Source organism: Gossypium hirsutum, chromosome A07, assembly GCF_007990345.1.
Source record: "Gossypium hirsutum isolate 1008001.06 chromosome A07, Gossypium_hirsutum_v2.1, whole genome shotgun sequence".
NCBI classification, from domain to species: Eukaryota; Viridiplantae; Streptophyta; class Magnoliopsida; order Malvales; family Malvaceae; genus Gossypium; species Gossypium hirsutum.
In genome coordinates this window covers 6377456-6402743 of record NC_053430.1, presented here as the reverse complement: position 1 = coordinate 6402743, position 25288 = coordinate 6377456, and the positions used below count along the sequence as shown (strand labels likewise).

The 25288-nt window shown below is 31.8% G+C and overlaps 3 protein-coding genes across 4 annotated transcripts; 2 read left to right on the top strand and 1 right to left on the bottom strand.

The window, feature by feature from the left end:
* Nucleotides 1-5391: 5391 nt before the first annotated feature.
* On the top strand, nucleotides 5392-9109 carry LOC107926135 (ACT domain-containing protein ACR6). The gene is made up of 7 exons (XM_016856935.2): nucleotides 5392-5868; nucleotides 6003-6048; nucleotides 6218-6332; nucleotides 6838-6905; nucleotides 6992-7591; nucleotides 7682-7786; nucleotides 8567-9109. Exons 1-7 carry the CDS (start codon nucleotides 5822-5824, stop codon nucleotides 8948-8950), a joined length of 1365 nt encoding a protein of 454 aa, XP_016712424.1. The 5' UTR covers nucleotides 5392-5821; the 3' UTR covers nucleotides 8951-9109.
* Nucleotides 9110-10932: 1823 nt separating this feature from the next.
* LOC107926330 (60S ribosomal protein L7a-2) lies at nucleotides 10933-14054 on the bottom strand. Its single transcript, XM_016857163.2, has 7 exons — nucleotides 13769-14054; nucleotides 13233-13280; nucleotides 12933-13134; nucleotides 11759-11928; nucleotides 11540-11668; nucleotides 11359-11451; nucleotides 10933-11274 (listed from the first exon to the last, which is right to left on the bottom strand). Exons 1-7 carry the CDS (start codon nucleotides 13769-13771, stop codon nucleotides 11143-11145), a joined length of 777 nt encoding a protein of 258 aa, XP_016712652.2. The 5' UTR covers nucleotides 13772-14054; the 3' UTR covers nucleotides 10933-11142.
* Nucleotides 14055-17910: 3856 nt separating this feature from the next.
* Nucleotides 17911-23315, top strand: LOC107926306 (protein DEK). 2 transcript variants are annotated; one of them, XM_041117370.1, is made up of 11 exons: nucleotides 17911-18639; nucleotides 18733-18766; nucleotides 19546-19625; nucleotides 19700-19759; nucleotides 19963-20073; nucleotides 20158-20238; nucleotides 20335-20406; nucleotides 21871-22366; nucleotides 22517-22614; nucleotides 22700-22730; nucleotides 22820-23315. In XM_041117370.1, the coding sequence occupies exons 1-11, from the start codon at nucleotides 18280-18282 to the stop codon at nucleotides 22987-22989; spliced, it is 1593 nt and encodes a 530-aa protein (XP_040973304.1). In that variant the 5' UTR covers nucleotides 17911-18279; the 3' UTR covers nucleotides 22990-23315. The 2 variants fall into 2 exon arrangements, with proteins under 2 accessions (XP_040973304.1, XP_040973303.1); XM_041117369.1 differs by having other exon boundaries at nucleotides 17939-18639; nucleotides 19960-20073.
* The last annotated feature ends 1973 nt before the right edge of the window (nucleotides 23316-25288 follow it).

Here is a 25288-nt window from a genome sequence, read left to right as displayed (position 1 = left end):
TTGTTCTAACTTTGAAGATATTTCCAATGGAGGCTAAAGGAGTGAAGTTCGAGTTAGTGTTGATTGTCATTGCAATGGCAATGGGGGTGCTAGTTTTGAGTCCGAGTCTTGTGGAAGGTGCATTCGGGATCCAGCTCAATCCATGCACTCTCCCTCAATGTATTGCTGAATGTAAAAAGGCTTTGCATGAGAAATTCCTTAGTGCAACTTGTGCTTCAGGCCCTCAAGGGAAATTCTGCATCTGCTTAGGTTGATATAACTTGCTTAATGCTACTTAAATTTGCCGATTGGATATGTATCTTATGATAAAAAAAAAAGGAATAGATATAAATAAAATGTTTATATTATGTTTATATTGTTTTTTTTTTTAGCTCGTAAGTCACACATTCACACAAGTTACATGTGAATTGAACCTAAAATTTAAGAATAAATTAACACCATTTCGGTTAACAGGCCTAGTGTTTATGTTGATGTAATTTATGTGCTTGATATATGGTATAGTTAGTTAAATGTTGATGTATGATTTTTGGACTCCTTGTTTTCCATAAATCACTTGTCCTGGACTCATATATGGGGTAAGAACAGTGGACTGTTTCATTTTTTGCTTGAAAAGAGTTAAAAACATATATATTTGTCCTTGAGTTAGGTGTCGAAACCTTAATTCGTACACAATATTTAGGAGATTTGAAAAAAATGTTAAAATCAAAAATTGATTTAAAAAATTTAAATTCGCTTAAATATGAGTTGAATTTGAGCTCCAACATCTAGAGTTTAAATTTGACCTAATTCATTTTCAAATTTATAATACACTATTTTATTTATTTTTTACATATTAAATAATTTATAACATGTGAAAACTATATATATATATATAATAATATAATTTAAATATTAAGTGGTTTATATTTAATATTTTAATAAAAAATTCAAAAAAAATAAGATGCACCAAAATTTGGACAAATAAACCCATATTTTCATATGGAACAAAATTTAAATTAATTATTTATAAATATGATGAGTTTGTGTACAAAGTTTATATTTTTAATTGGAAAAAATATCGAAAGAAACATGTGTAATGTTAATACCATATATATATATAAAAGTTCGGCCCAAATCTAGCCAATGTGTATTGCAATAAAATATAAAGATTCCGAAACCTTGCCACCTATTTCTTTCAATGTTGTCTGAAAAAATGTGACAGTCGATAATAATCAGCCCCATACATATTTCAATCTAAAAAGCAGCCAGTCATAATTCATGCTAATGCTAAACGCAACAAATAATGGTGTCTCCATAGATTGTGCACTCAGTATCTTAAAACCAACCATTTCAACTTCACCTCCTAAAAGGGTGTCTGGATTAGCCACAAAAATGGGTGGTCTCCTAATGGCGATTTTTATGATCAGACCAGACCAGACCAGACCAGACCAGAGATTGAAGACAAAAGCTTAGCTACTGTGTTTTGGCAAGTCATGAGTGATAGACAAGTGGGGATGGATGGTGAATTCATTGATTCTTGGGTATCAAATTGTGATGATTTGTGGTCGGTGAAATGGTTGGTAAGCTAGCTTTGTAGGCTTTATCCTGTAATAAAGACAAAAAAAGCTTCAATATGTTGCTGCCCAAATTGGTGGCATGCATGAATGTTCATTACCTCGTCCACTACACTGTGCTTTGACCCTCTTCTTAGGGCACCACATATGCCTTTAATTAGAATTTAGATTGTATTTATTTTTTTACTTAAAAAATAAGTAAATTAGTCATTTTATGTTAGACCAAAAAGTAAATTAATTTTTCTGATTAAAATTTCATCTATTTCTTCTATTAAAATCTAGTCTCTGTATGTAGCATAAGATACATGTAGCATGCCCCATGTTATTGTTTGATTATTTTATTAGCCATGTTAATTTTTAATAATAGAAATTGATGGAATTTTAACAGAAAGGATTAGGTCACTTTTTTATTTAATGTATATTGATCAATTTACACATTTTTTAGTAGAAGAGATAAAATATAATCTAATAACTTTTACCAAATACAAAACATGTTATTGTGGTTATTATATTATTAAGTTTAAGCAAAGAAAAGGTAGTAGATGTTAATGTTTTAAGCGGTAGAGTTGGTGAAGTCAAGAAAATTAGTGGGTTTTAACATAGAATTTACTAACGAGGCAAAAATGTCCGCATGCTAGGTCGTAATTGGACTTTTTTGCGATGCTTCAATACTATTCCAGCCCATGATTATATCGAATAAAACTTAAGTCTATAATAATATATATATTAATTCGTGTATGTTTAAAATTTTAATAAAATATATATTAATTAGTTAAATATTTTTAAAAGAAGTATGAATAGATTTAAAATAGATTTGAGTTACTAATTTATAAATATGAATAAAATTAGGCAAAATCTAAAACCTATATTTTGGGTCAAACCGAGCTTGGACAAATATAGATTATGTTAATACTATGCAATAATTCAACTCAATCCGACTTATAAACACATTTACCTTACATATTTCTTTCTTGGAAATTTAAAGACATCATCGTTGAAAAAGAATCACTTCGGACCTCCAATTTTCCATTCAACTAAATTGACAAATTGAGATTTCAATATTTCTTAAAAACAACTAAAATCAGTCATCTTATAAGTAGACATTAAAAATCATAAAAATAAATAAGAAATATATTAAATTTTAAAAATATATTTTAAAAATCAAAACATAAAAAGTTTTTTTTTTAATCTAAGAATAAGAATAATAGGAAAATTTTGATGTGTTGTTTGTTGGGAATTGGCCCCACAATGATAGGTATCATCCTTGAGTCATATTAAAGTTGCTCCCATTTTCACTTAGAGCCATGTACAATTCACGATGGGGGAACACCTTGAGGCAACAGGTTGTATGTGGGCACACAACCACTCATGAAGGGGACATGAGCATCTTTGCTCTTGGTGGGGTTTGAACCCCTGACCTATGGCATATGGGTCACCACTTAGGCAATATGGCACCATTTGAGCTAATTTTTATTGTTGAAGAGGTCAGCTTTTTCGAGATAAGTCTTTGAAGTGTTGTCCCGTGGCCAACTTACCGAACTCCTCAACAATGTAAGATATTGTCCTCGTGTCAATATTTTGTCTCCCTTCTCCACCAAGAACCCTATAGGGGTTTATGAAGGGGGAACGCCCCAATTGGCAGAGGTGTGAGTTGCAAGGCTTAAAGGAGAGGTATAAGTATAGTGCATAACATTAATTATATAGATCATTTACATGTAGGGGGACTCGAATCACCAAATATAAGCCACATACTTGCAAGTCCATTGGCATTCCCGATAACGTAGAAGCAAGAACCCAAGATTACTAGAAAAAAAATATAAACTCAACCACAAGTAACTCAAAATCTACCTCAAACCAACGCCGGACAGTACCAACAATCCTAACTAAATCTTCCCCAAGATCCCCAGCGTCCATGTAACCCTCAACATATTCTTACTAGGAAAACTACCCCCAATACTACCAAAACCCCACCTTATTATTATTCGCAATATTATCAAGACAACACCAACGCCCCTCAAGATGAGCAAACCTCTCAAATCCCCTATCTAGACTTATAGCAATTTATATAAATGCAGGGAAAAAATAAAAGTATTAGAAGAACAACTCTCTACATAGCAAAGGTCGTATCAAAAGCAACAAGAACACCAACAAGAGCTCAACCTAAGAAATAAGGAAATCTTTGAAGAGTTAAGGGTTGGAAGGGACCCTCAAGAACAAACCTCCTATCCAAGAAGAAGAGATGGTCCAATCTTACCCCAACAAGCGACAAAACCAAAGATGTGAAGATAACCCGACATTCGTATGCTCACGAACAACTTGTTGCCTCGAGACACTTCTCATTTGTGAACCATACATGGCTCTTAGTGGAGGTGAGAAACAAAACTCTGACATAACTCAAGGAGAATACTTACCATAGTAAGGAGTTCGACTAGCTTCCTAACATACACTACTTCGAAGGTTTTTCTCGAAAAAATCAATCCTCTCAACATGGTTAAATCTCAAACCAATCAATTAAAGAATATCTATTTTTTATTTAAAAAATCCAAAATAAAATAAAATAAATCCGATTCTAATGATCATCAACAAATTTTTCTTGTTCTCGGTTTTCATCTTTTTACTGATTTTAATATAATTATATAAGAAATCAAATAGTTGAATAGACCAACATGATTTCTCTTTCTCAACCATGCTTTAAAAAAAAAAGCGCAAAGAAAAGAGATTAAAGAAACTTTAATGTCCTTGATACAGTTATCTGTCATGTAGATAAGATCCACGTAAACATCTTACAAAAAACGAAATTTCTCAGGAAAGTTCCACACATTTTCCCCTGGAAAATGCCAAAAGAAAACTGAGATTGAGAAGATATTTCTTGTTTGTTTGTTTTTCTTACAAAGTAGTCCTACCAAACAGCAATCGACTCCCAACAATGTTAAAAAGTAAGCCTTTTGCTGTTTAGATATGGCCACGTTTATAGTCTCCTAATCACTGTAGTTGCTTTCATGCTTTATCTTCTACATTTTTCAGCTTTTAACTGCCTGATCCAGTTTTTAAGATTGGGGTTCCTTTTTATAATTAATCTCCGAAAAATAAAATTAAAAAATTGGTAAAAACTCATAAGTTGTGTTGTTATTATTATTTTTATTTACGGATTCTTTTAGCAATAATATATTTTTATTATGTCTTGATTTATTTTCATCCTTGGTTTTTTAATTATAAATTTATTATTAACAACAATTTATATTTTAAAATTAATTAAAAAATTTGAAAAAAATTCGAAAATTCAACTTATTTAACTTTTGATTCAGAGTCATGCTAAAGAGCGAAACAAGAAAATTTAAGAAATCGAAAGCCTACCCAAATTAGGTTATTTGGATAATTTATGGAATAATAATTTTTCCTCTTAACTATATTTACAAGAATCGAACCAAATGCTATTTTTATTTAAATATGTTTTATTTTATATAAAAAATTATGAAAAAGTTATTAATTATTTTTCTTTGCTTGAGAAATTGTTTTCAGAAATTTACTAAATAATATCGAAAAGGTATAAAGCAAAATTCACTCTTTCAAAATAAATCCGAAAATAACTGTTCAAAATTATGATGACGAATTCAAAAAATAAAAAATATTGGATGGAATAAATCAATCTCACTATTAATATGCTCTACTTTGTATATAAATAAACCCTGGAAAAGTTTTAAAGAAAAATGATATTAAAAATAAAAATAGAATGGGATCTTGATTTAACAATAAAAAAGAATGTGAAGTTGAATTTTGGAATTTAATACTCTATATTAAGAAAGATGTTAGCATCTCTAATGCTTTTCTTTCAGTTCAAACTCCAAACCTTTCTTCATACTTTCCGGTTACTATATTGCCGCTGGGAACCACGTCCAGCTCCGGCAGACATGGCACGTGACATTAAGATGAATGAAGCAACGTAATTCTCACATTGTCACGTGGATTAAACCCTTCCCGCGTACGGTACGGACTCTTTAATTCGATAAAGGTGGGGTGTGATGATGATTTCACCCAAAGAATAAACCTTCTTTTTATTCAGTTGCATCGCAAGTAACGTCTTTTAACTGTTTACATTAACCAATCAATAACCGACACGTGGATACCAAGCTCCCGTTGTACCCTTTTAGCCTTCTCTCTGTTTTTTCCTTTAGTCTCTGTTATCTCCTCCATTGCCCATTCTAATTTCTATCTTCTTCTTTATTTTTCTTTTTCCTCTTTCGTTTGAATATTTTGAGAAACAAAAAAGAATGGATGATGAATTTGCAAAGCTTAATAGGAGAATCAACCCTCCAAGGTATTTTCTCTGTTTTCTTTTGAAGTTTCAATTCAATTCAGTTCAATTTAATCCATTTTCCTTTTCTTTTTGTTTTAGATTTTATGTTGTTTTTTGTGTTGCTTTTAATGGGCTGAATTCCATTTCTTTTGTAGAGTTATTGTTGACAATGGTGCTTGTGGACATGCTACCTTTATACAGGTATCATTTTTTTTCACATAAGACTGTGTTTAAGCATGTTCAGACTCATGTAATTGTTACAATAATAATGGTGCTAATTGAATTAAGGTTGAATCAGTATCAATAATCATGCTATAGATGGCATAAGGTTGTACTAATAAGCTTTGGTAATTTTGTGTTTTTTTTTTAGGTTGATAGTGTGAACAAGCATGAGATTCTCCTTGAAATAGTCCAAGCTCTTTCAGACCTTAACCTTAATGTAACCAAAGCTTATATCTCTTCTGATGCTGGATGGTTCATGGATGGTATGTTTCATAATTTTTGTATTTATAGGCTCTAAGCAAGTTTGCGAAATGTTGTTTATAGACTCTTAAAAAGGCCTCCCGACAATGGTTGGTATTGTACCCAAGAATAGGATGTCTATGCTTGGTTTTACTTCCGGATTTTATCTTCCAACTCTACAAAAAGCTTTGAGGGGTTCACGAAGTGAAAACACCTCCACCAACCAAAGAAATGTGAGCTAATATAGCATTTGTGGGTAAAATGTGTTCAAATCCGACCAAGTGCAAATACTCATATTTTCCTGGTGGATGGAGGCCCTCCCATTCCGTGAATCTTTCAAGGCTCTTTTTGGAGTCAAGAGACCAAACCCGAGGATAAAATAGAGCATAAACACTCCACGCCCAATATTATCTCTTTTGAGGGATCCATCAGCTCCCTATGAACACACTTGGCAAACTTTTTTCAGAGCAAGCCCGACCTCCCCCACAACAGTGCTGTAATTATATCAAACTTGTTTGGTTTTTTCAGTGTTTTATGTGACAGATAATCGAGGGAAGAAAATTACAGATGAAGAGACACTTGGTTATATACAAAAAGTAAGCGTAAATTGGTGGGATTCCATGTATGATATTAATATCATTACGATACCTTTTAAACAATTTTCATTTGTTAAATTCTACAGACACTTGAAACCAAAGTATATATCTTAAATTCAATGAAGAGCTCAGCTAATTTAATCCCTTCCAAAGACCATACCAGTACTACAATAGAACTAACCGGCAATGATAGGCCGGGTCTTCTCTCCGAATTATCCGCGGTTTTAGCTGATATGGGATGCAATGTAATAAACGCCGAGATATGGACACACAACGCTCGAGCCGCCACCGTTATCCATATCACCGACCGGTCAACAGGTCACGCGATCGAAGACCCGGACCGGCTTTCAACAATCAAGGAACTACTCTTCAATGTAATGAAAGGGGACAGTGATTTTAAGACACCAAGTGCAAGAATGTTTGTTTCAACATCAAGAGAAACTCATACAGGTCGAAGATTGCATCAAATGTTGTTAGCAGATAGAGATTTTGAGAGACATAATGACAAATGTTCGATGGAACCACATGTAACTGTGTTGGATTGTAGTGATAGGGATTATACAGTTGTGACCATAAGATGCTTGGATCGACCAAAGCTATTGTTTGATACTGTTTGTTGTTTAACGGATATGGAATATGTTGTGTTCCATGGAACTGTCATTACAGGGAGACTGGAAGCTTATCAGGTTTGTAAATTATTACAAGGAATTTCAAATGTTTTTTTAATGAAATTTAAAGTGGGTATTTATTGTAAAATCACTTCTTTCTTTTTGTAGGAATATTATATCAGACATGTTGATGGGTTCCCTATAAGTTCAGAAGCTGAACAACAAAGAGTTATGGAATGTCTTGAAGCTGCCATTGAAAGGAGAACCACACAGGTTGGTTGGTTACCTTCAAAATTTTTTATTTTTTATTTTTATAAAAAGAAAAATTGTTGTTAGTTGCTATAATTGTATAGAATTTGAGATTTAGTCCTTCTATTATTCTACTTTTTTAACCTAAAAATCCTAGTCCGATTTATTAATTTATCATATTTATTTCCTATCAATCATATGTCAAGTCATATGAGAATTGAGGACAACCTAATCAAAATTTTAATTTGATAATTTTTGACAAAAATACTTACAATTTTAATGGCCGAGTTGAAATTATTTAATTTTAAAAAAAAGAAAAGAAAAAAGTAACACTTGATTTTTAATTTTTAAGTACAAGAACTAATAGCATACTTTAATTTTTTTTTTTAATCTGTCGTTCTTCCCAACAACACACTCTACAAGGTTTAAACTTTATCTCCTTAAGAGTGTATAGTGGTGAAGTTAAAAGAGTGGATAGTGACTTTGCCCCCCTTTGGTTAAATGAGAAAAACTTTCTATTTAGCCCCTTCTCAACTTAAATAATTCAAATTAAGTTTTTAACACTTGAATAAATGAAATATTTACATTTTCAGCTCCCCAAATCATGTAATTTAAGCATTTTAACACAAAATTTTTAATTAACTCCCAAATAAAATTTCCGCAATGTAGCTTAGTAATCCACAGTTCAAAATCTTGTTTTAAAGCTCTTCATAACTATAAAAAGAAAAAAAGAAAAAAAAACCTTGGTCAAATTACAGTTTGAGTCCTTGTACTATACTCAAGTTGGGTTTATTGTGCATACAGGGTGTGGAATTGGAAGTGATAACAGAGGACCGGTTTGGGGTACTATCAGAAATCACAAGAATAATTCGTGAAAATGGATTAAGCATTAAAAGAGCAGAAATAAGGAGGAATGGTGGAAAAGCAAACGACAGGTTCATAGTAAGTGATGTGATGGGAAATGGGGTGGTTGATCCCAAAACCATGGAAATGGTCCAAAAAGAAATAGGAGGATTAGGAGAAGAAGAAGGTTGTGGTATGAAGGTTGAAGGGAATAATTCCTCCCTTTTATTATCTACGAAACTTCCCAAAGAAAAACACGAGACAAGGACAAGTTTCTCGTTTGGGAACTTGTTTAAAGGAAGAAATTTCCATAACTTCAATAAACTCATCAAATCTTGTTCTTAAATTATTATAATATTAATCTGTCTTTGTTCCCTACTGGTTTTTGGAGGGGAATTATAGCTTATTGCTTGTGTGTTTCCCATATACATGTATAGGTTTGGTTTTGTATGTAAATTAATTTTACATAATTGTTGCAATGAAACTTTGGAGGATTTAAACTTAGATGATGATGCGAATTCAAATATTTGCAAGTATTCAATTTATTAGATAAGTCCTTCTTATCATATCAGCAATGACCCCATGCAATAATAAAATGTCTCTCAGCTCAACTTTCTCTAATCTCACCCTTCACCATTGCAACTAAGTCTAGGCTCCCCTCTACTAACTCATTCCATCCTTGATTTCATGAACTTGACCATTGCGATTGACTCTAGCTTTGCTCTCCCTTTGAATCATTGATTCCACCCTCGATTTCCCTACTTGACAAAATAACTCAAATATCCATCATGGGAAAGTATTCATAGCTTCAAAAGTTAAAGATAAGTGGAGTATTTTTCACTGCAAGTTCATCTGCTATATGTTATCATTATCAACCATGGAAATATAAAATACATCTTTTTAGAACCATATATTGTTGGAAATTAGGTTGGATTTTGAGGATCATTCGTCGATGACGAAAGAACAGCTTCTTTTTAGTATCAACGTTAGAGGCCAAGTCTGTAAACATGATATTATAGCAAAACGTTCATGTTAGGGTGCGCACAAATAAATGTTAAGACTTGATATTATAACAAAACATCTTCATGTTTGGATTTTGATTTCGACAGTGAAAGCTGGGATTAGAGAAAGTTGAGTTGAGAAGTGAGGTACATGACATTTTATTGCTGCATTGAATCATTGCTGATGTCTCTAGTTAATGGAATAAAATTAAAATTAAAAACCTTCATAAATGGGTGGTGTAATTTAAGCTCTTATGTGTCATTTTCTTTTATCTGCCTAGGTTTTTTTTTTTTAATTCATATTACAACACTTGATAACATCTTAAATCGATTTGTACACTTCTTAACAATATATAAAATAATTACTCAATATTCGCTTTATATTTATAAACAAATCTATTTTATATTCCTAAATAAATTTGAATATCCATCCTTGTACCTTACTTACTTTTTAAGTCATTAATTTAAAAAAACTCACTTAATAAATTCAAATATTCAACAAATTTAGAATGTTGAACGAATAATTTATTTGATTCGGATACAAATTTAAATAAGTTAATTAAATGCAAATAATAAATATATTTAAACAAGAATATAAAGATAGTATTTGATAAATAATATTTTCAGCTTTTTTTAGCTGGTTGTAAGTAGTTGGTAAATAGAGGTTTGCAAGACTTTCTTCAGTTAAAACTTCAAAAACAAAAAAAAACTTTAGATAAATAACTTTTTACTCAACAAATTGAGAATGAAATATATGGAACAACGTATATTGCCATATTTGTTCAAAAATTACTCTCTATAACATTCTCTCAAACCTAATAAGAATGTCAATATATCAATAACTTCCATTCTACTACCTCCAAAGTTCAAAGTAAATCTAAAAAATATTCACTAATTAATTTCCTTAATAAATATTTTAATTCCTTAGTAATAATATTTTATTTCAATAATTTCACCCATCCGTGGAACCAAATATTTTAACCCAAACGAGAGTCCATTCAAAACCCAGTCTTATCCCAACCCTACCCGTATTAAATATTATACCATATTACTTCTATTTTATAATTTAATGTATCATGTAACTTTTCATCACATATAGATAACATATATGTTAAAATATTAATGTTAATAAATATTTCAGCTACCAATGTTTATAAATTTAGTGAAATAAAATATAAATTACTAAAAGTAAAATAAAAATAATATATACTTCCATTTTTGGGGGGTGAACTTTAATGAATTTATATTATCCACCTATCTATATGGTTGGATTTGAAAAAAAAAATTGAAGTAAATCACAAAACTAATGATGAATTGGCCAACATGTAAAAATAAAAACATTGATTGACAATTCATTAGAAAATCACAAAACTTCAGCACAAACAACAAACTAGGCATTTAGAAAGTTCAACCACAAAAGTATATGAATGTTCCTCCGGAAAAGAGAGTAAACCCGAGTCGAAAATCGATCGTACCTTACTACAAAAGACTATTTAATCAAAAACACGAACTGCGGCAAAAGGTCTATTAATTCCTCTATGTCATCCTCTGTGCAGCTTCCTTTGCAAGAAGCTTCTCCTTCGCTTTGGTTCGGGCTTGTGACTTGGAGCCCATGATGCCGCCACCCCACTTCTTCCTGTACTCGTCGTACTTGTCATTGAAGTTTGCCTGCAACGTGCATCATGAGTGAATACTACGATGTGTGATTTGAACATATGTTAGTTACATACTATATTGTATGCGTATTCCTACCTTGATTGCCTCGAGTACTTTGCTGAATTCCAGCTTATCCTCGTTCTTAACCGTGGTCAAACACAAGACGGAAGCAGTTTTCTTGTGGACAATCTGCAGTAGTACACTAACACAAATAAGTAGTCTGCTCTTTAACGTCATAATTTGGCAAAGAAAACACGGACATATGAAAGAAATTTACCGATCCCAAACGTGATTTTCCCTTAACAATGCAATATGGGACCTCCATTTTCCTGCACAAAGCCGGAAGCCACACTACCAACTCTATGGGATCCACATCATGAGCAATAACAACCAATTGAGCCTTGTTCTGCAAAAGAATTATAAAGGAACTATTATTCTTAAGTGATTCACAATAGAAATAAAGCATTCAGTGAAAATGAAGAAATTCAAGGGCAACCTGCTCGATAAGGTAAGTAACATGGTTAAGACCGTATTTCACAACAATTGGTTTCTTAGACTCGGGGGCTTTTCCTTCAGCCTCGGCCTGGGCCTTTTTCAAGAGACGTTCCTTCTTGGCCGCTTTGTCCTCTGGCCTGTACTTGAGGAGCAACTTGAACAGACTTGTTGCTGCAAGAGGACATGAGATAACCAATGTTTAATGGTTAAAATTTAATAGCAACCATTATAATCAGAAACAGTAATCAACAGCGAGAAATGTGAAAGAGGCAGAGTTATGAAAACAAACATAACAGAATAAGCAAGTTTTTATGCGAACAAACCACGTCACCCCATGTATGTTATATTTCAAAATAACAAGGCACATGAAAACCAATATAGATTATAAATTCCGATTTGCAATTGTTTTTCAAGTGAACTGGTTACCAAGAGAAAGGTGAGACATATACATTTAAAATAGAGTAAATTGCACCAAACATCCCTAAACTATGACTCGCATTCTAAGTCTGTCCCTAAACATTAAAACACTGTAATTACATCCCCTAACTTCGGAAATTATATCTACCAAGTCCTTCCACTACTAAAACCATTGATTTTACTATTAAGTGACACCTCAGATCCTAGATAGCATAATTTAAAATTCTAAAATAAGGAAAAAAATAAACTTAAAAAGTTTTAAAATAAAAAAGTTACAAAGTGAAAATAAACCTTGTATTGAGTAAATTGCACCAAAGTTTTGCCATTTTACTTTTTTTTTCTTTCTATTTTCTGATAAACTTTAACATTTAATTTTATCTTATTTTTTAAATTTTAAATAATGCCACAGGATTTGATGTATCACTTAAAGCTGAAATTAAATGTTTTAGAAGTGGAAGGACTTGATTGCTATAAACTCCAAAGTTTGGGGATGTAATTGCAATGTTTTGTACTTTGGGGACAAATTAAGAATGTGAGTCATAGTTAGGGACGTTTGGTGAAATTTACTCTTAAAAGTAAGTACCTATACTAAAAATCCATTTCCCCGAACTTGTACCACACAAACTTCTAAGCTAAGTTAAACATTTCATTCAGAAAATAGTCAAAGGTTAAAGAAAACAGCAGTTGAGAATCCACTTGAAACAAATATGGCGAATCTAATGAATAAGTTAGAAACAAGAGAAGATTTTAGTGCAGACCGAGGTTCTTGTCAAGAGTCTTGGTGAACTGGTTCAATGCTGGTGGAACCTTCAACCTCTGCTTGAGGATCCTCTTCTTCCTTTGAATACGAACAACCTTAGGCCACTTCACGAATCGATGCAAATCCTTCTTAGGAGGTAAAGCCCCTCCAATGCCGAACTGCTTTGGACGCTTCTCAAATAACGGATTGACAACCTTCTCCTAATATCAATAATCAAAATGATAAACCAATAGTGAGACCACAATCAAGTTACTTGAGGGGTTCAGCAATTAAGAAAGTAATGAAGAATGAAGATTACTTGTTTCTTCTTGGCGGGCACAGCCACCTTTCCACCTTTCTTCGGCCCCTGCATTTAGCAAAAAAAGGGAACCCTTTTAAACAAGTACATTGATTCAAAATACAAAGGACAACAATTTACCGCAAAAGGACCATAGTCCAAGAGCTTCTTCAAAATTTATACAGAAATATAAAACATTAATCCTTTTAGGTAAACTAAGAATTATGCTAATCTTTCAACGTAATAACTGTTCACTACACTGTAAAAAATAGCTATCATAGATCAGTTTTCATTTCCTAGAAATTTAGAAATATCAGCTAATTTCTGAACCAATTATTTACAACAAGTTTCTCAGGTACTAATCCTCTAACTACATCTTATTCAACATTAAAATCTCAAAAAAAAAAAACAGCACAAATAAAACACAGAGTGAACTGTATTTAAAGCAAAAACAAGCATAAAAATGAGAGAAACTGTGGGGAAAATTTGAGAGAAACACTAGACTTGAATAAACGTAATTAGAAGATGATTAATTGAAATGGGGCTGTCGGATTTACCATGTTTTGCACCTCCAAAAGCTTCTTCTTCAAAGCTTTCTGTGATTTAGAACGGCGGAAGAAAACCCTAGAAAACACGTAGAAAGCAAAAGCAATGAACAAACTAGGGTTTATATTAGAACAAGGCCTACTTTTGGCCAGTGGTAAAAAAACTGTGGGCTTGTTGGAGACTTTCTATTTGTCTCAATGGTTAACCATTTAAATGGGTGAGAGACGCGAAATTAGCCCGATGGTCCGAAAATTGCCCCAATTTGATTTAAGGTTGCATTTTGCACTGAATTTCTTAAAAATATGGTCTTTTAAAAATTTGTTGGATTAAGTTATTTTTTTGAAATTTTATTGTATTAGACTGAAATAAAAAAATACTTTGAGCTGAAAGCATTTTCAGCTGATTTGCAGGAAAACGCTTATAACTAGAAGTATTTTTCTTGTGATCCATTTTTTAGGATTAGATTTTTGGGTTTTTTTAAGTAGGGTTAGGTTTAAGGTTTTGTGGATTTTAGGATTTAGGGTTGTGTAGGGTTTTTTATATTTTTTTTAGATGTAAAGTTAATAATTATTTAATTTGATATTTACAAATATCGTATTTACACCAATAGTATATTCGAATTATTCATATTGTAAATTTTGATTCAATTCATAATCGAAACTCAAACTACTCAATTTGATTAATCAACTTTTTTTTTACGGGAGATTAAGGTTGATCAGATTTTTCAGTGCATTATTTTTAAACTTTCAGAGTATTTTTCAGTGCATTATTTTCAAACTTTCATATTTCTTCAGAAAATACATCTAGGAAATCCCGAGATATCTGATGGGTGAGTGGAAAAAAAGTGGGGAGTTGAAAGTGGTAAAGGAAAAACGTTCCACGTAGGATGCAATTTCAATGCACTATCAGATAAAAGCACTAAAAGAGCATGCAGCTGGATGCGTTTTCATGCCATGTTAGTCGAAACATAATTTCAATTTTTTTTCTAACAGTGAACTGAAAACGCTTTCAACTGAGCACATTTTCAGCGTTTTTTTATGACAGTGCACTGAAAATGTGTCTTACATGGAGTGTTTTCACTCTAACACTTTCAACTTCCCATTCACCTCGGCTCTATAAAAGCATGACTTTCAGTATTGAGTGGCATAAGGCATTTACAACCACAAAAAAAAAATAAAAGAAGAGGAAGTTCACACATAAGGCATAATTTGAAGCTATTACGCAATTTGCATCAAGTAATGATCGATTTTTGTTGTTTATGTTTAATTGCAACACTTATTATTTTGCATAATATTTTTATTTTGGACATGTGAAACAAGCTATTTCATTGAAAATAAGTGGATGAATTAATGTTATTGCTTATTATGACGGTGGAGCATGTGAGACCGAGAACGAGGTCGTTTTTTTTTATCAGAAAACACAGTGTGGTTGGCTTTTAACCCAAATATACAATTGTCAAATCTACGTGGAAGAATTAGGCGAAAGATCGACTAATCTAACCAAATGAGAGTATTGTCACTTAAATATCGATTTTGTGCTTTGGTCGACACCATTAGATATGACACTTTTGATATTAGAGGCGCGAGGGAGTTGGAGGCGATGGTGCAAACACATATTGCCAGTGGATTACCAATTCTCGAGTTATATGCGGAGTTTGCAAGCACAAATGAAAGCCCTAGAAGGTCAATGTATGTTCTAGTTCGAAATGTCAAAATGGAAGAACAAGTCGAGAGTCCAATGACACAGTTGTGCGATAAGTTCATTGTTTGTTAGAAAGTTCCCATTATGATATCTCGGAATCATCAATGGGAAGACTCTTATCTATTTTGCTCTAGAATTAAACTGCTACAGGCAGAACGTCCAACAATCTGGGTTTGGTGGTAACGCAGAATACTGGACCCCTGTATGACACTCAATTAATGGTTTTGATTTGAACTTCAGTCAGCCGATGTTCAACGTTTGGAACACTTACAAGAGAATGGCATCAAGTGATTTTAGTTGTTTCGACAATCATACAAGAAGGGATTATGTACTCCTTACGACATCCAACCCTGGATGTAGCACTTCAGGCCTAGCGGGTCTAAGGTTTTGGCGTATTGTAATAAAATAGTTTGGTTGGCAAAGTGGAATCTGCCTAATTTCATATCAATATTTGAATCTAATGCTCACTTTGATTCTTTTATGAGATTACGGACTCATTTAGATTATCTACTAAAGTAAGTTGTATTTTCTCGCAAAGTAAATGTTACAGTGTCACTTATCATTAGTTTGAACTTAGATAATTAATAAGCTAATATTTACTTATCACAATTTCACTATTCATGCAAAATACGAAACAAAAAAATACAAAATACATAATAGTGAAATGTGAAATTAACTTTATTTATTGATTCATTGTTTAATTAAATAGAAAACAATTATATATTCTTACAATATGGACATATTTCCCAACACGAAGAGATGGTCAGTAAGTAATGGACTACAAGAATATGGTTATGGTGTTTTAAACAAGTAGAGAATAAGGACATGCCTAGATAATTTGTAAGTCAACTTGTTAGTTGAAAGAATTGGTAATAGTAAAAGTGTACTATTCGTAACAAGCTAGCAGGTTGGCGAATTATGCTACCACAGCACACTAAAACAGTTAACATGCAAACCTCGCTCATTTTTTTAGATTCATCATTTTTGGGGTGTGACACACCGTTCCAAAATTAATGACGTAATCAACTTTTCGTAAGTTATTCGTGCTAGATTATCGAGTAAGCTGCAAATTAATCAATGATAACATGCCTTCATTATTCCTAATTAGTATAATATATTTGATATGCAAAATCAATAAAATTACATTTTCATCCTTAATTTATTTATAAACACAAAAATCATTAATACTCTACTTAAAACCGTATGTTTGGACCGGTTGATCAAACCTTAAAGTTTCAAGGGCGAGATACTTGCCTAAAGTTTATATATGGACATCAACTGCAAACTTTACGTTCTTGGCCTTTCAATATATAATTGCTAGGTGACAATCAGTTTTAAGATCAATGACGCCATCCCAAAGATAAAAAAAGAAAAGAAGAGATTTAGGGCTGATATACTTTTTAAGCCATGCTTGAGTTGCTATAATGGGTCAACCGGGTATAAATTCAATTAGAGAAATTATAAAAATATCTTTCATAATTAAAATAAGTTATAATATTTGAGGGTATTTTAGTTTTTTTTATTTAAAAATAATAATAAAAAATTGCATGCAATTTGAGCATGTACCATTTACATTAATAAAACCTTTATTTTATCAGTTAACAAAACCCTTAATTTGATTTGTTTTACATAATTTAATTTAATTTTATTATGTATTCTTTATTACCCCTATCAGTTGTATGTAATGATAAAATTGTAACTAAGATTAACGGCCATACTAGGATAAACAATTGTAGTACATTTAATATTCTTAATTTAATGCATTCACCTGTTTAAATTTTGTTTTACTCATTATTTTAATATTGTAATATTTTACATGTCATTATTAATTAATTTTAAACCATAAATTCATTATTTATTATATGTTATTTTTAAATATATATATGTATTATAAGTATGTAATTTCCCCACCTATACGCATGTGATAGAATTTTTAGTTAAAGATAAAAAGCACGAGGTAAGTTTATGTTTAGGTTACTTAACTTTAAAAAAATTACAAAATGATAAATGAACTATTGAAAGTTTTCATTTAAGTCATTGAGCTACTAAAATCACTATTGTCTGACATTTTCTATAATCACAACGTGCACTAATTGAAAGCTCTTATTCCATTTTACTTTTATAGTTTAGTTTTATCTCGACATTGAGTATTAGATAAACTTAGATCTAATGTATGTTATTCTACTTATCAACATGTATTTATCCATTATATCTATTATCGAATCATCGCTTGAAGCTTACTAGTCAGACTTAAAAGGAAACTAAACAGATAATGATTTAAATAAAAACTTTTAAAAAATCTAATGATAATTTTATAACTTTTTAAAATTGAGCTATCAAAGTATAAACTTACAAACAATTTATCATTAATATTTAACTAACAAAATATGTTGACTATGGACTCACAAATGAATGAAAGTATGAAACTCAATGCGGTAACGTTTTAAGTTTCAGGTTTTGATTTTTGCTAAAAAAAAAAATGGCGAAATCAAAATCCCGCTCACTCATAAAAAATAATTTTTGGTTACCCGCTCGTTACTCCCCCTTCTTCTCATCTCCGTCGCGCGCCCTAAATCCCCCAAATAAAAGTTTGTACTTCATTCTTTTTCCTTTTAGTCTCAAAATTCGCCCTCAAATTTGCCATTTCCAACAACACCAAGTCAATACACCTACACCAATCACACTTATTTTTCCTTTTCATTTCACTGCACTGAATTCACCCACCATAGTTACTCTTTTTTTCTCGATCTGTTAGGGTTTCTTTTAATTCTAGGCTTTCAAGGGAACGTACAGTTTCCTTTTAATTTTACCGGTGATTTCTATGGCGACGGAAACCCTAGATGACAAGAAACCGGAGGAAGAGGAGGTGAAAGATAAAGAAAACGAAGAGGGAAGTAAGGAGGTTTTGGAGAAACAAATGGAAGTTGAAGAGAAGGAGAACGAGGAAGAAAAAGAAGAGGAGGAAGAGGAAGAAGAAGAGAGTGAAGATGAAGGGACTGAAAAGGTCAAAGGTAGTAGTAGAAAGGGGAGTTCTAGGAAATCTGGTCGAGATTCGGCTGAGAAGAAAGAGCCAGTGACGCCTAGTAGTGATAGGCCTACAAGGGAAAGGAAAGTCGTAGAAAGGTATTCAGCTCCTTCTGTTGCAAGGTCTTCCTCGTCTAAAACTCTGTCAATTGAAAAGGTATGCTTTCTTTTCTGGGGTTAAGGATCTGGTTTCATTCAATTCATTTTCGTTGTGTTATGATTGTTTTTTGAACTTTGATTTGCTTTTCAGGGTCGTGGTACTCAGCTTAAAGATATTCCCAACGGTATGCGTCTGTTCTCTTGCTTATTTGTTTTCCCCCCCTAAGGTTCTACTGCATGTTTTCTTTGAATTTCATGGGATTGGATTGATTGTGATTCTATTTATATTCAATTCTGGGTCCTTTGAAGTAATGTAGTCTACGTAATAAATTGAGTACTTTCTATTTGTACTCAAATTAGTAATATTTAGTACTTAATAATATTTGAAGCTCATTCTATTTGTTGGTGTTTTAAATGATAATGAGTGTTGGTTATTAGTTATGCATTTAGATTTACTTTTTAGAAAGCAGAACAATTAGTCTCCATAAAACCTGTCAATAAAGATGTGAGTAAAGACATCTGAACCAATGCAAATTTGAGGTTAAACTGTTTGGTATGTTGAGTTCGAATAAGTGTGATGATAAATACTTGAAATGGTATTGTCCCTGAGTTAAACTATAAAAGCTTAAATGTTATAGTTAAAATAGATAAATGTGAAGACTCCTTAACCCTAGCCTAATCAAAACTTGCTCTCATGAGTCCATATCAATAGTTCATTCTGGATTGTCATGCTTGGTAGGAATTTTATAGGCACTTGAATTGGTTGGGAGTTTGTAGACGAGATCTATTTGACTACTTTCTAGATTGGAAGTTTTCATCTGATATTTGACTCTCAAGATTCTCTTGGATGATAGACAGATTCATGTGATACTTTTTCTTTGAAATAGTATTGTTCATGGTCATTGAACTTTGTTGTTACTGCATGGCCTGCACTATTTATTTCTGATGCTGTAACTCATTTCAGTGGCTTTCAAGTTGTCAAAGAGAAAAGCTGATGATAATCTGCAGATGCTTCATATAATTCTCTTTGGAAAGAAAGCAAAGGTGATTGAGGGTTATATTGTCTTGTTGTTCCATGATGTGTTTTTTATGTACTTACTGTATTTTTCCATTTACAGCCTCACAGTTTGAAGAGAAACATTGGTCAATTTTCAGGCTATGTTTGGGTTGAGAATGAGGTATTTTTTTTGATCTTCTGGAAGTCCCCCCCCCCCTCTTTCCCCTGTTGCCTGCCTGCATGGTTCTCTTGTTGCATTTCCATGAAGTAGGCTTTATTGAAGATACATTGCCCATGCTTTACTGTGTATAACCTGATTTTCATCAAGTGGAGATTTCATCAAGTGGAGATTTCTTAATGACCATTGTATTATCTTTTCAGCAGGAAAAACAAAAAGCGAAAGTAAGAGAAAAAATTGACAAATGTGTTAAAGAAAAATTGGTTGATTTCTGTGATTTGCTGAATATTCCATTTATGAGGACCAGTGTAAGAAAGGTAAGAAAGAAATGTATGAAATGTACCATTTTTATGCAATAATATTTCTTGCTTCTTTGGGTATAAGTCATTTCTATTTTGAAGGAGGAAGTCACTGCCAAATTATTGGAATTTTTGGAATCCCCTCATGCTACAACAGGCGTTCTTCTTGCTGACAAGGAACAGGTGCAAATGTTTTTCAAAATCTTTTGTATGTTATGAAGTTTTTGATATGATTAACTGTCAGTTTTGGGCCAAATGAGATTCTTTTTCTTGTTTCAGAAGGGTAAAAGGCGTAAGGCTACACCAAGCAAAAACATTGGTTCTGCGGAGGCATCGGATACATCAGCCAAGGTTTGTCTTGTTTGATTTTGCTTCATTTTTAGATATGTATATGTTATCTATTTTATGCATCTATGATAGTTGGATAATGATTGTATTGCTGTGTCATTTTGTATTTTTTTTTTAATTCATCGATTCCATTTTATTTCTGTTCAAGTTTCCTTTTGTTGTGTATAATTTTTACCTCCTTGTCTGTGCCAAGTTTAAAATTGTTGTGATCAGAGTGATGTTAATTTTTGGCCTTCATTAACCTAACAACAAATGATATATGCTTTGGTGCTGAAGTTCTGTTTTTATTTCTAAGGTTCTTTATACTATGTTGGTCTAATGTGTTATAAATTGACTTATCATTCATTAATGCTATTTTTTTTGCCAATAAGAATAGGGTTTTAGAATTGTCAATTTGTTTTTTTTGTAAGGGTTAGTAATTAGTCTCGGCTGATCTAAGTTTATGTTCTCAAGACATCCTTGCATCTCCATTTAATCAGTTTTGTCAAACCTTGCTCACTGGCCATTGTGTCTGTATTGTCTGTTTTTAGATTTATTTGCTTTGTATTGTTAATATAGATATTTCCTCATTGTTATTTTTTGGTCCAGTCGTGGAAAATTTTTAATGCTATTTGTTCATTCAAGTTTCTCAAAATATTTGGTGTGGTTTTTCTCATTCCGTATTGGTCCTTCTATAGTCCTTTTTAGTTGGTTTAGAAATATATTTGGTTTGATTACAGATTTAAGTGATATTACCAATGAATATTTCTGGATTCAGAATAAATTATGTTTCACTTGCCTAGTAATGAATTATCTTACATGGATTGTTGCTTCTTTGTGTTTGTGGTGGTACATGACATGCATTATCTTTGTTTTTGGTTATTATTAATTTCTCTGAACCTTTTTGTTTTCTTGAATCTTGTGATTTGTTCATTATCATCTTTGTCATAGTTCATGACTTCATGGTGAGCTTTTCACTCTGATAAGGTTAGCTATGTTGATTGCACTTGCATGAGTTTTTGTGCTTGTATGTTTATTAGACAAGAATGTTTGTTTTTTTTCCCCTTTTATATGGAGGGTTAAAACATCGTATCTGTGTGACTATGTTCATAGGTCTTGATGTGTCTAACATTGGTATGTTAGGAAAGCTGATCATCATTGTGATGACTTTCCTCTATTCCAGTTACCTTCATTTTTTAATCAATTTGGTTTTAGTAATTTTAGTTTGCTAGATTCTCTCTTTGAGGAACCAAAGTTTATACATGTTTTTGTTTAGGTAAAGCTAGGCTTGTAGATTCACATATTTTCTTTCTAAATCTCAAATAAGGTTGTGCTGCAGGAATCTAGCTGGGAATTGCTGCTTGAGAATGATAACTATTCTCTGATTTTATATTTTTGCTTGTCTCTGCCGTATTTTTAGTCCCCTGCATTTGTTGGTGGCCTAGAGTGCTTGATGCTTGTTATTTTGTTTTCAATTTCTCTCTACAGAAGCGACGAAAAACACCCCAAGGTGTAGAAAAGCGCAAGCGTTCATCCAAAGCTGAGGAGGAGGAAGATGATGATAAAGTTGAATCCCCTGTTACTAGAGATGATTCTCATGAAGATGATGCTGACACTGCGCCAAAAGAAGAGAATGATGATGAGGAGACTAAATCAGAGGAGGAAGAAGAAGAACCCAAGAAGTCAAGCAAAAAGGGCACATCAAAAAAGGTTGCAACAGAGAGTCCGGAGTCAAAAAGCAAGGATAAATTTGAATCTGGAAAAAATCTCACCCCTGCAAAATCTAGCAAAAAATCTTCTGGATCAACTTCAAAACAAGATGCTAGTGATGGTGGTGGGACTTCTGGCTCTAAATCAAAGGGTTCTGCATCAAAGAAGCCTAAGGTTGAAAAGGAAAACTCTAAGGATGGATCCACCAAAGAGAAGCTTGCAGTCAAGAAGCAAACAAACAAGTCATCAGCAAAGGTTTCTGCTAAATCACAAGGTAGATTTCACTAGCTATACTGTTTCTGTTATGCTGGTGTATGGAGTTTTTTTATGCGTGGGTATTCTTAAAAGAAAAAGGAATATTTGAAGTGGTTTTGAGTTTATTGATTTTTTTTGTTCAACATCCATTGTGTTTATGTTGTGACAGGTAAAAGCAAAACCGGCAAGAAACCTAAACCCGAGCCTAGCAGGGAAGAGATTCATGAAGTAGTTGTAGATATTCTAAAAAAAGTGGACTTCAACACTGTAAGTGTTATCTTTATCTGTTTATTTCTTAGATGAAATGATTAAATTCAGGGTATTAGTGCTAAAGTTTTCTTGTCTGATGCAGGCAACATTATCTGATATCCTTAGGCAACTAGGTATGTTTTACCCTTAGTCATTAAAAGTCTTTAAGTTACAATATTGATACTTAGACTCTTAACTAATTATAAGATTTTGATAATCTCAGGTACACACTTTGACCTGGATTTGATGCACAGAAAAGCTGAGGTGAAGGATATCATTACAGATGTGATAAATAACATGTCTGATGAGGATGAGGAAGGGGATGAAAGTGAGGAGAATGCCGACACAGGTGGTGGTGCTGATAAAGATGGTGATGGAGATGATGATGCCTAGTTCTCACTTGAGGAAATTATATGACCGGTAATTTATCTCTCTCTAGGGATTTGATTTGCAATTCTAAATAGAATTATAAAATTGTAGTCATTTTAGATGTTCAATAGGTGGGATTGTAACATATGAGGTAGTTACTCTTTTGTAGTAACTTATTGTAGTATGCTTGTAGTTGAAGTTTCTCATAGTGAACATCATGTTGTTTATTCGGCAGAAGTTTCAAAGATTTGAGTTTTAGAAGAAAGTATGCACTGTAGTCATTAGATTGGGTTTTCAAAGATGATTATGTTAACATTTTGATCAAACATTATGAACAATTCTCTTGTTAATGTTTTTGAGCTCAAAAACAATTTAAAATTTGTTTCCATTGTTACGTCGTTTAAATTTAATATGATCATTTAAGGTAAGAAAGTAAATGAGATGATTAAAAAAGAAGTTGAATTTGATGTAGTCATTTTAAAGTTGGAAGAAATTAATATTTGAGTTGTTTGTGAGTTCAAGCTTGAAATTACTGCATTAGTCTTAGTATTTGACTGAACTTTTCATTATTCAAGCTTGGGTCTGATCACAACTTCAATCGAAGATAATTCAAATATAAAATGAGTTTTATTACGTAAATAATTGAGTTGAGTTTGAATACTTTAGCTTCTACAATCGTACACCAACTTCTCATGGCTTGATCGACTTGATTACAGCGGATAAAAACTGGCATAAACCTCTGTTTCTTGCAATGGTTAATTTGTGTTTTGCCTATCAATTTCTCCGTTTGTCGGTTATTATTATTATTTTTAAACTTTGTTTGTGCCTTGAACTTGTATTCCTTTGATTAGATTAGTACTTTTTACTTTGTGTTGACATGGTATTGATGATGTTATTTAGTAGGCTTTTAATGTCACATGATAAAAATAAAAATATTTTAAGATATATAAAGTAAAAAAAGTATACTTTTTTATTCCCATTAAATTGTTTGATTATTTTTAGTAATTTTATATACTTTTTTAATAAAATCTGAAATTATTATTTTAAAATTTAAAATACATAAATTAATAAAAAAGTAAATTTTAAAAAAAAATCAAGAATGGACTTAGATGGATGGTTTGGTCAAATTGTTTAGGCTTTTTAGTTGTTTTGTGGGATTTTACAAGTTTTAATTATTTTATATATTTATATATTTTATAAATGTATATTGTAATATTTTATATATTTTTCAAAGTATTATATGCTTTTTGTATGTTTTAGATTTTTATAAATTTATATTTTTTTATATATATTTCAAAATAATAATACCATAAGTTGTGGAAAAATTATATTTTTATTAATTTATATATTTTTAAATATTTTTATTTATGCTTGTCATATGATATATTAAGAAGTTGTAGTGTTATGTTAGTGTAAACTAATAGTGTTAATGTAGAGGTATTAATTAAGCTGACAAAATATAAGTTAAGATACCAATTAAATTAAAAATTAATTAGGTACAAATGAATAACTTCAAAGGGCAAAGAAAAAAAAGGTTAAATGATGTTGGAGGAAGACTTATTTAAAAGTTGGATTGCTTGTATGAAGTTTTGATTGAAATTTGAAAGAGGTTGGAGAAAAATATTAATTTAGTAAAAAAGAGTTTGAATAAAAATATAAGTTTATCTTTTAATTGGGTTGATCCGAGCTAATTCGACTCGAATAATAATACAAATTTAATATTTATATTTTATAGGTTAAAACTAGGCAGTATCCAAATAAAGAAAAGGACGCGAGAGTTAAAAGAGGAAAAGTTTGGGACTAGGGCCTAAATGTGGTGGTAGGTTAGAGTTAATGACGTTTTTGAATTTAAGTGAAGAAAAGGATTTGTGTGGGGTTTTGAAGTTGGTTAAGCTAAAATATTAATTGATATAACGGGTTAAATGGAATTAGAGGGTAAAAATATTTGATTCATACAAATCTTTAAATTATGTTAATATACTTTTTCAGTATAAGAGTAATTGGCTTTAAATTGATTAATTGAAATTTTTTTCTAATTAAAATTTCTATTATCACATTAACTCGTGTTATGAATTATCCCATTAGATTTGACTTTAGTTTCGTAGATTTATGTCGTCTTATTTTTAAGATTGCATGCAACTCCACTCAATTATGTAAGATCTAATCTTAAACAAAGTTTATTCAACCACCTATTTAAGCATATCGAACATGGATTAATACTCTAAAAATGTCAAACCAAAGCATTAAGCACACATAATTGAGAATAAGAAACTAAGTATTTATGGCATAAAATAGAATTCATTGTAGGTTCATCTTCTCTAGG

Coding starts and splice junctions, on each gene's coding strand:
- LOC107926135 (XM_016856935.2), top strand. CDS start 5,822: ATGGATGATGAATTTGCAAAGCTTAATAGGAGAATCAACCCTCCAAG. Junction 7,592..7,681: donor GGAGACTGGAAGCTTATCAG/GTTTGTAAATTA, acceptor TTCTTTTTGTAG/GAATATTATATCAGACATGT. Junction 7,787..8,566: donor TTGAAAGGAGAACCACACAG/GTTGGTTGGTTA, acceptor TTGTGCATACAG/GGTGTGGAATTGGAAGTGAT.
- LOC107926330 (XM_016857163.2), bottom strand. Junction 11,669..11,758: donor TTACTTACCTTATCGAGCAG/GTTGCCCTTGAA, acceptor ATTCTTTTGCAG/AACAAGGCTCAATTGGTTGT. Junction 11,452..11,539: donor GAAAATCACGTTTGGGATCG/GTAAATTTCTTT, acceptor GTACTACTGCAG/ATTGTCCACAAGAAAACTGC.
- LOC107926306 (XM_041117369.1), top strand. CDS start 18,280: ATGGCGACGGAAACCCTAGATGACAAGAAACCGGAGGAAGAGGAGGTG. Junction 19,626..19,699: donor TCTTTGGAAAGAAAGCAAAG/GTGATTGAGGGT, acceptor TTCCATTTACAG/CCTCACAGTTTGAAGAGAAA. Junction 20,407..21,870: donor CATCGGATACATCAGCCAAG/GTTTGTCTTGTT, acceptor TTCTCTCTACAG/AAGCGACGAAAAACACCCCA.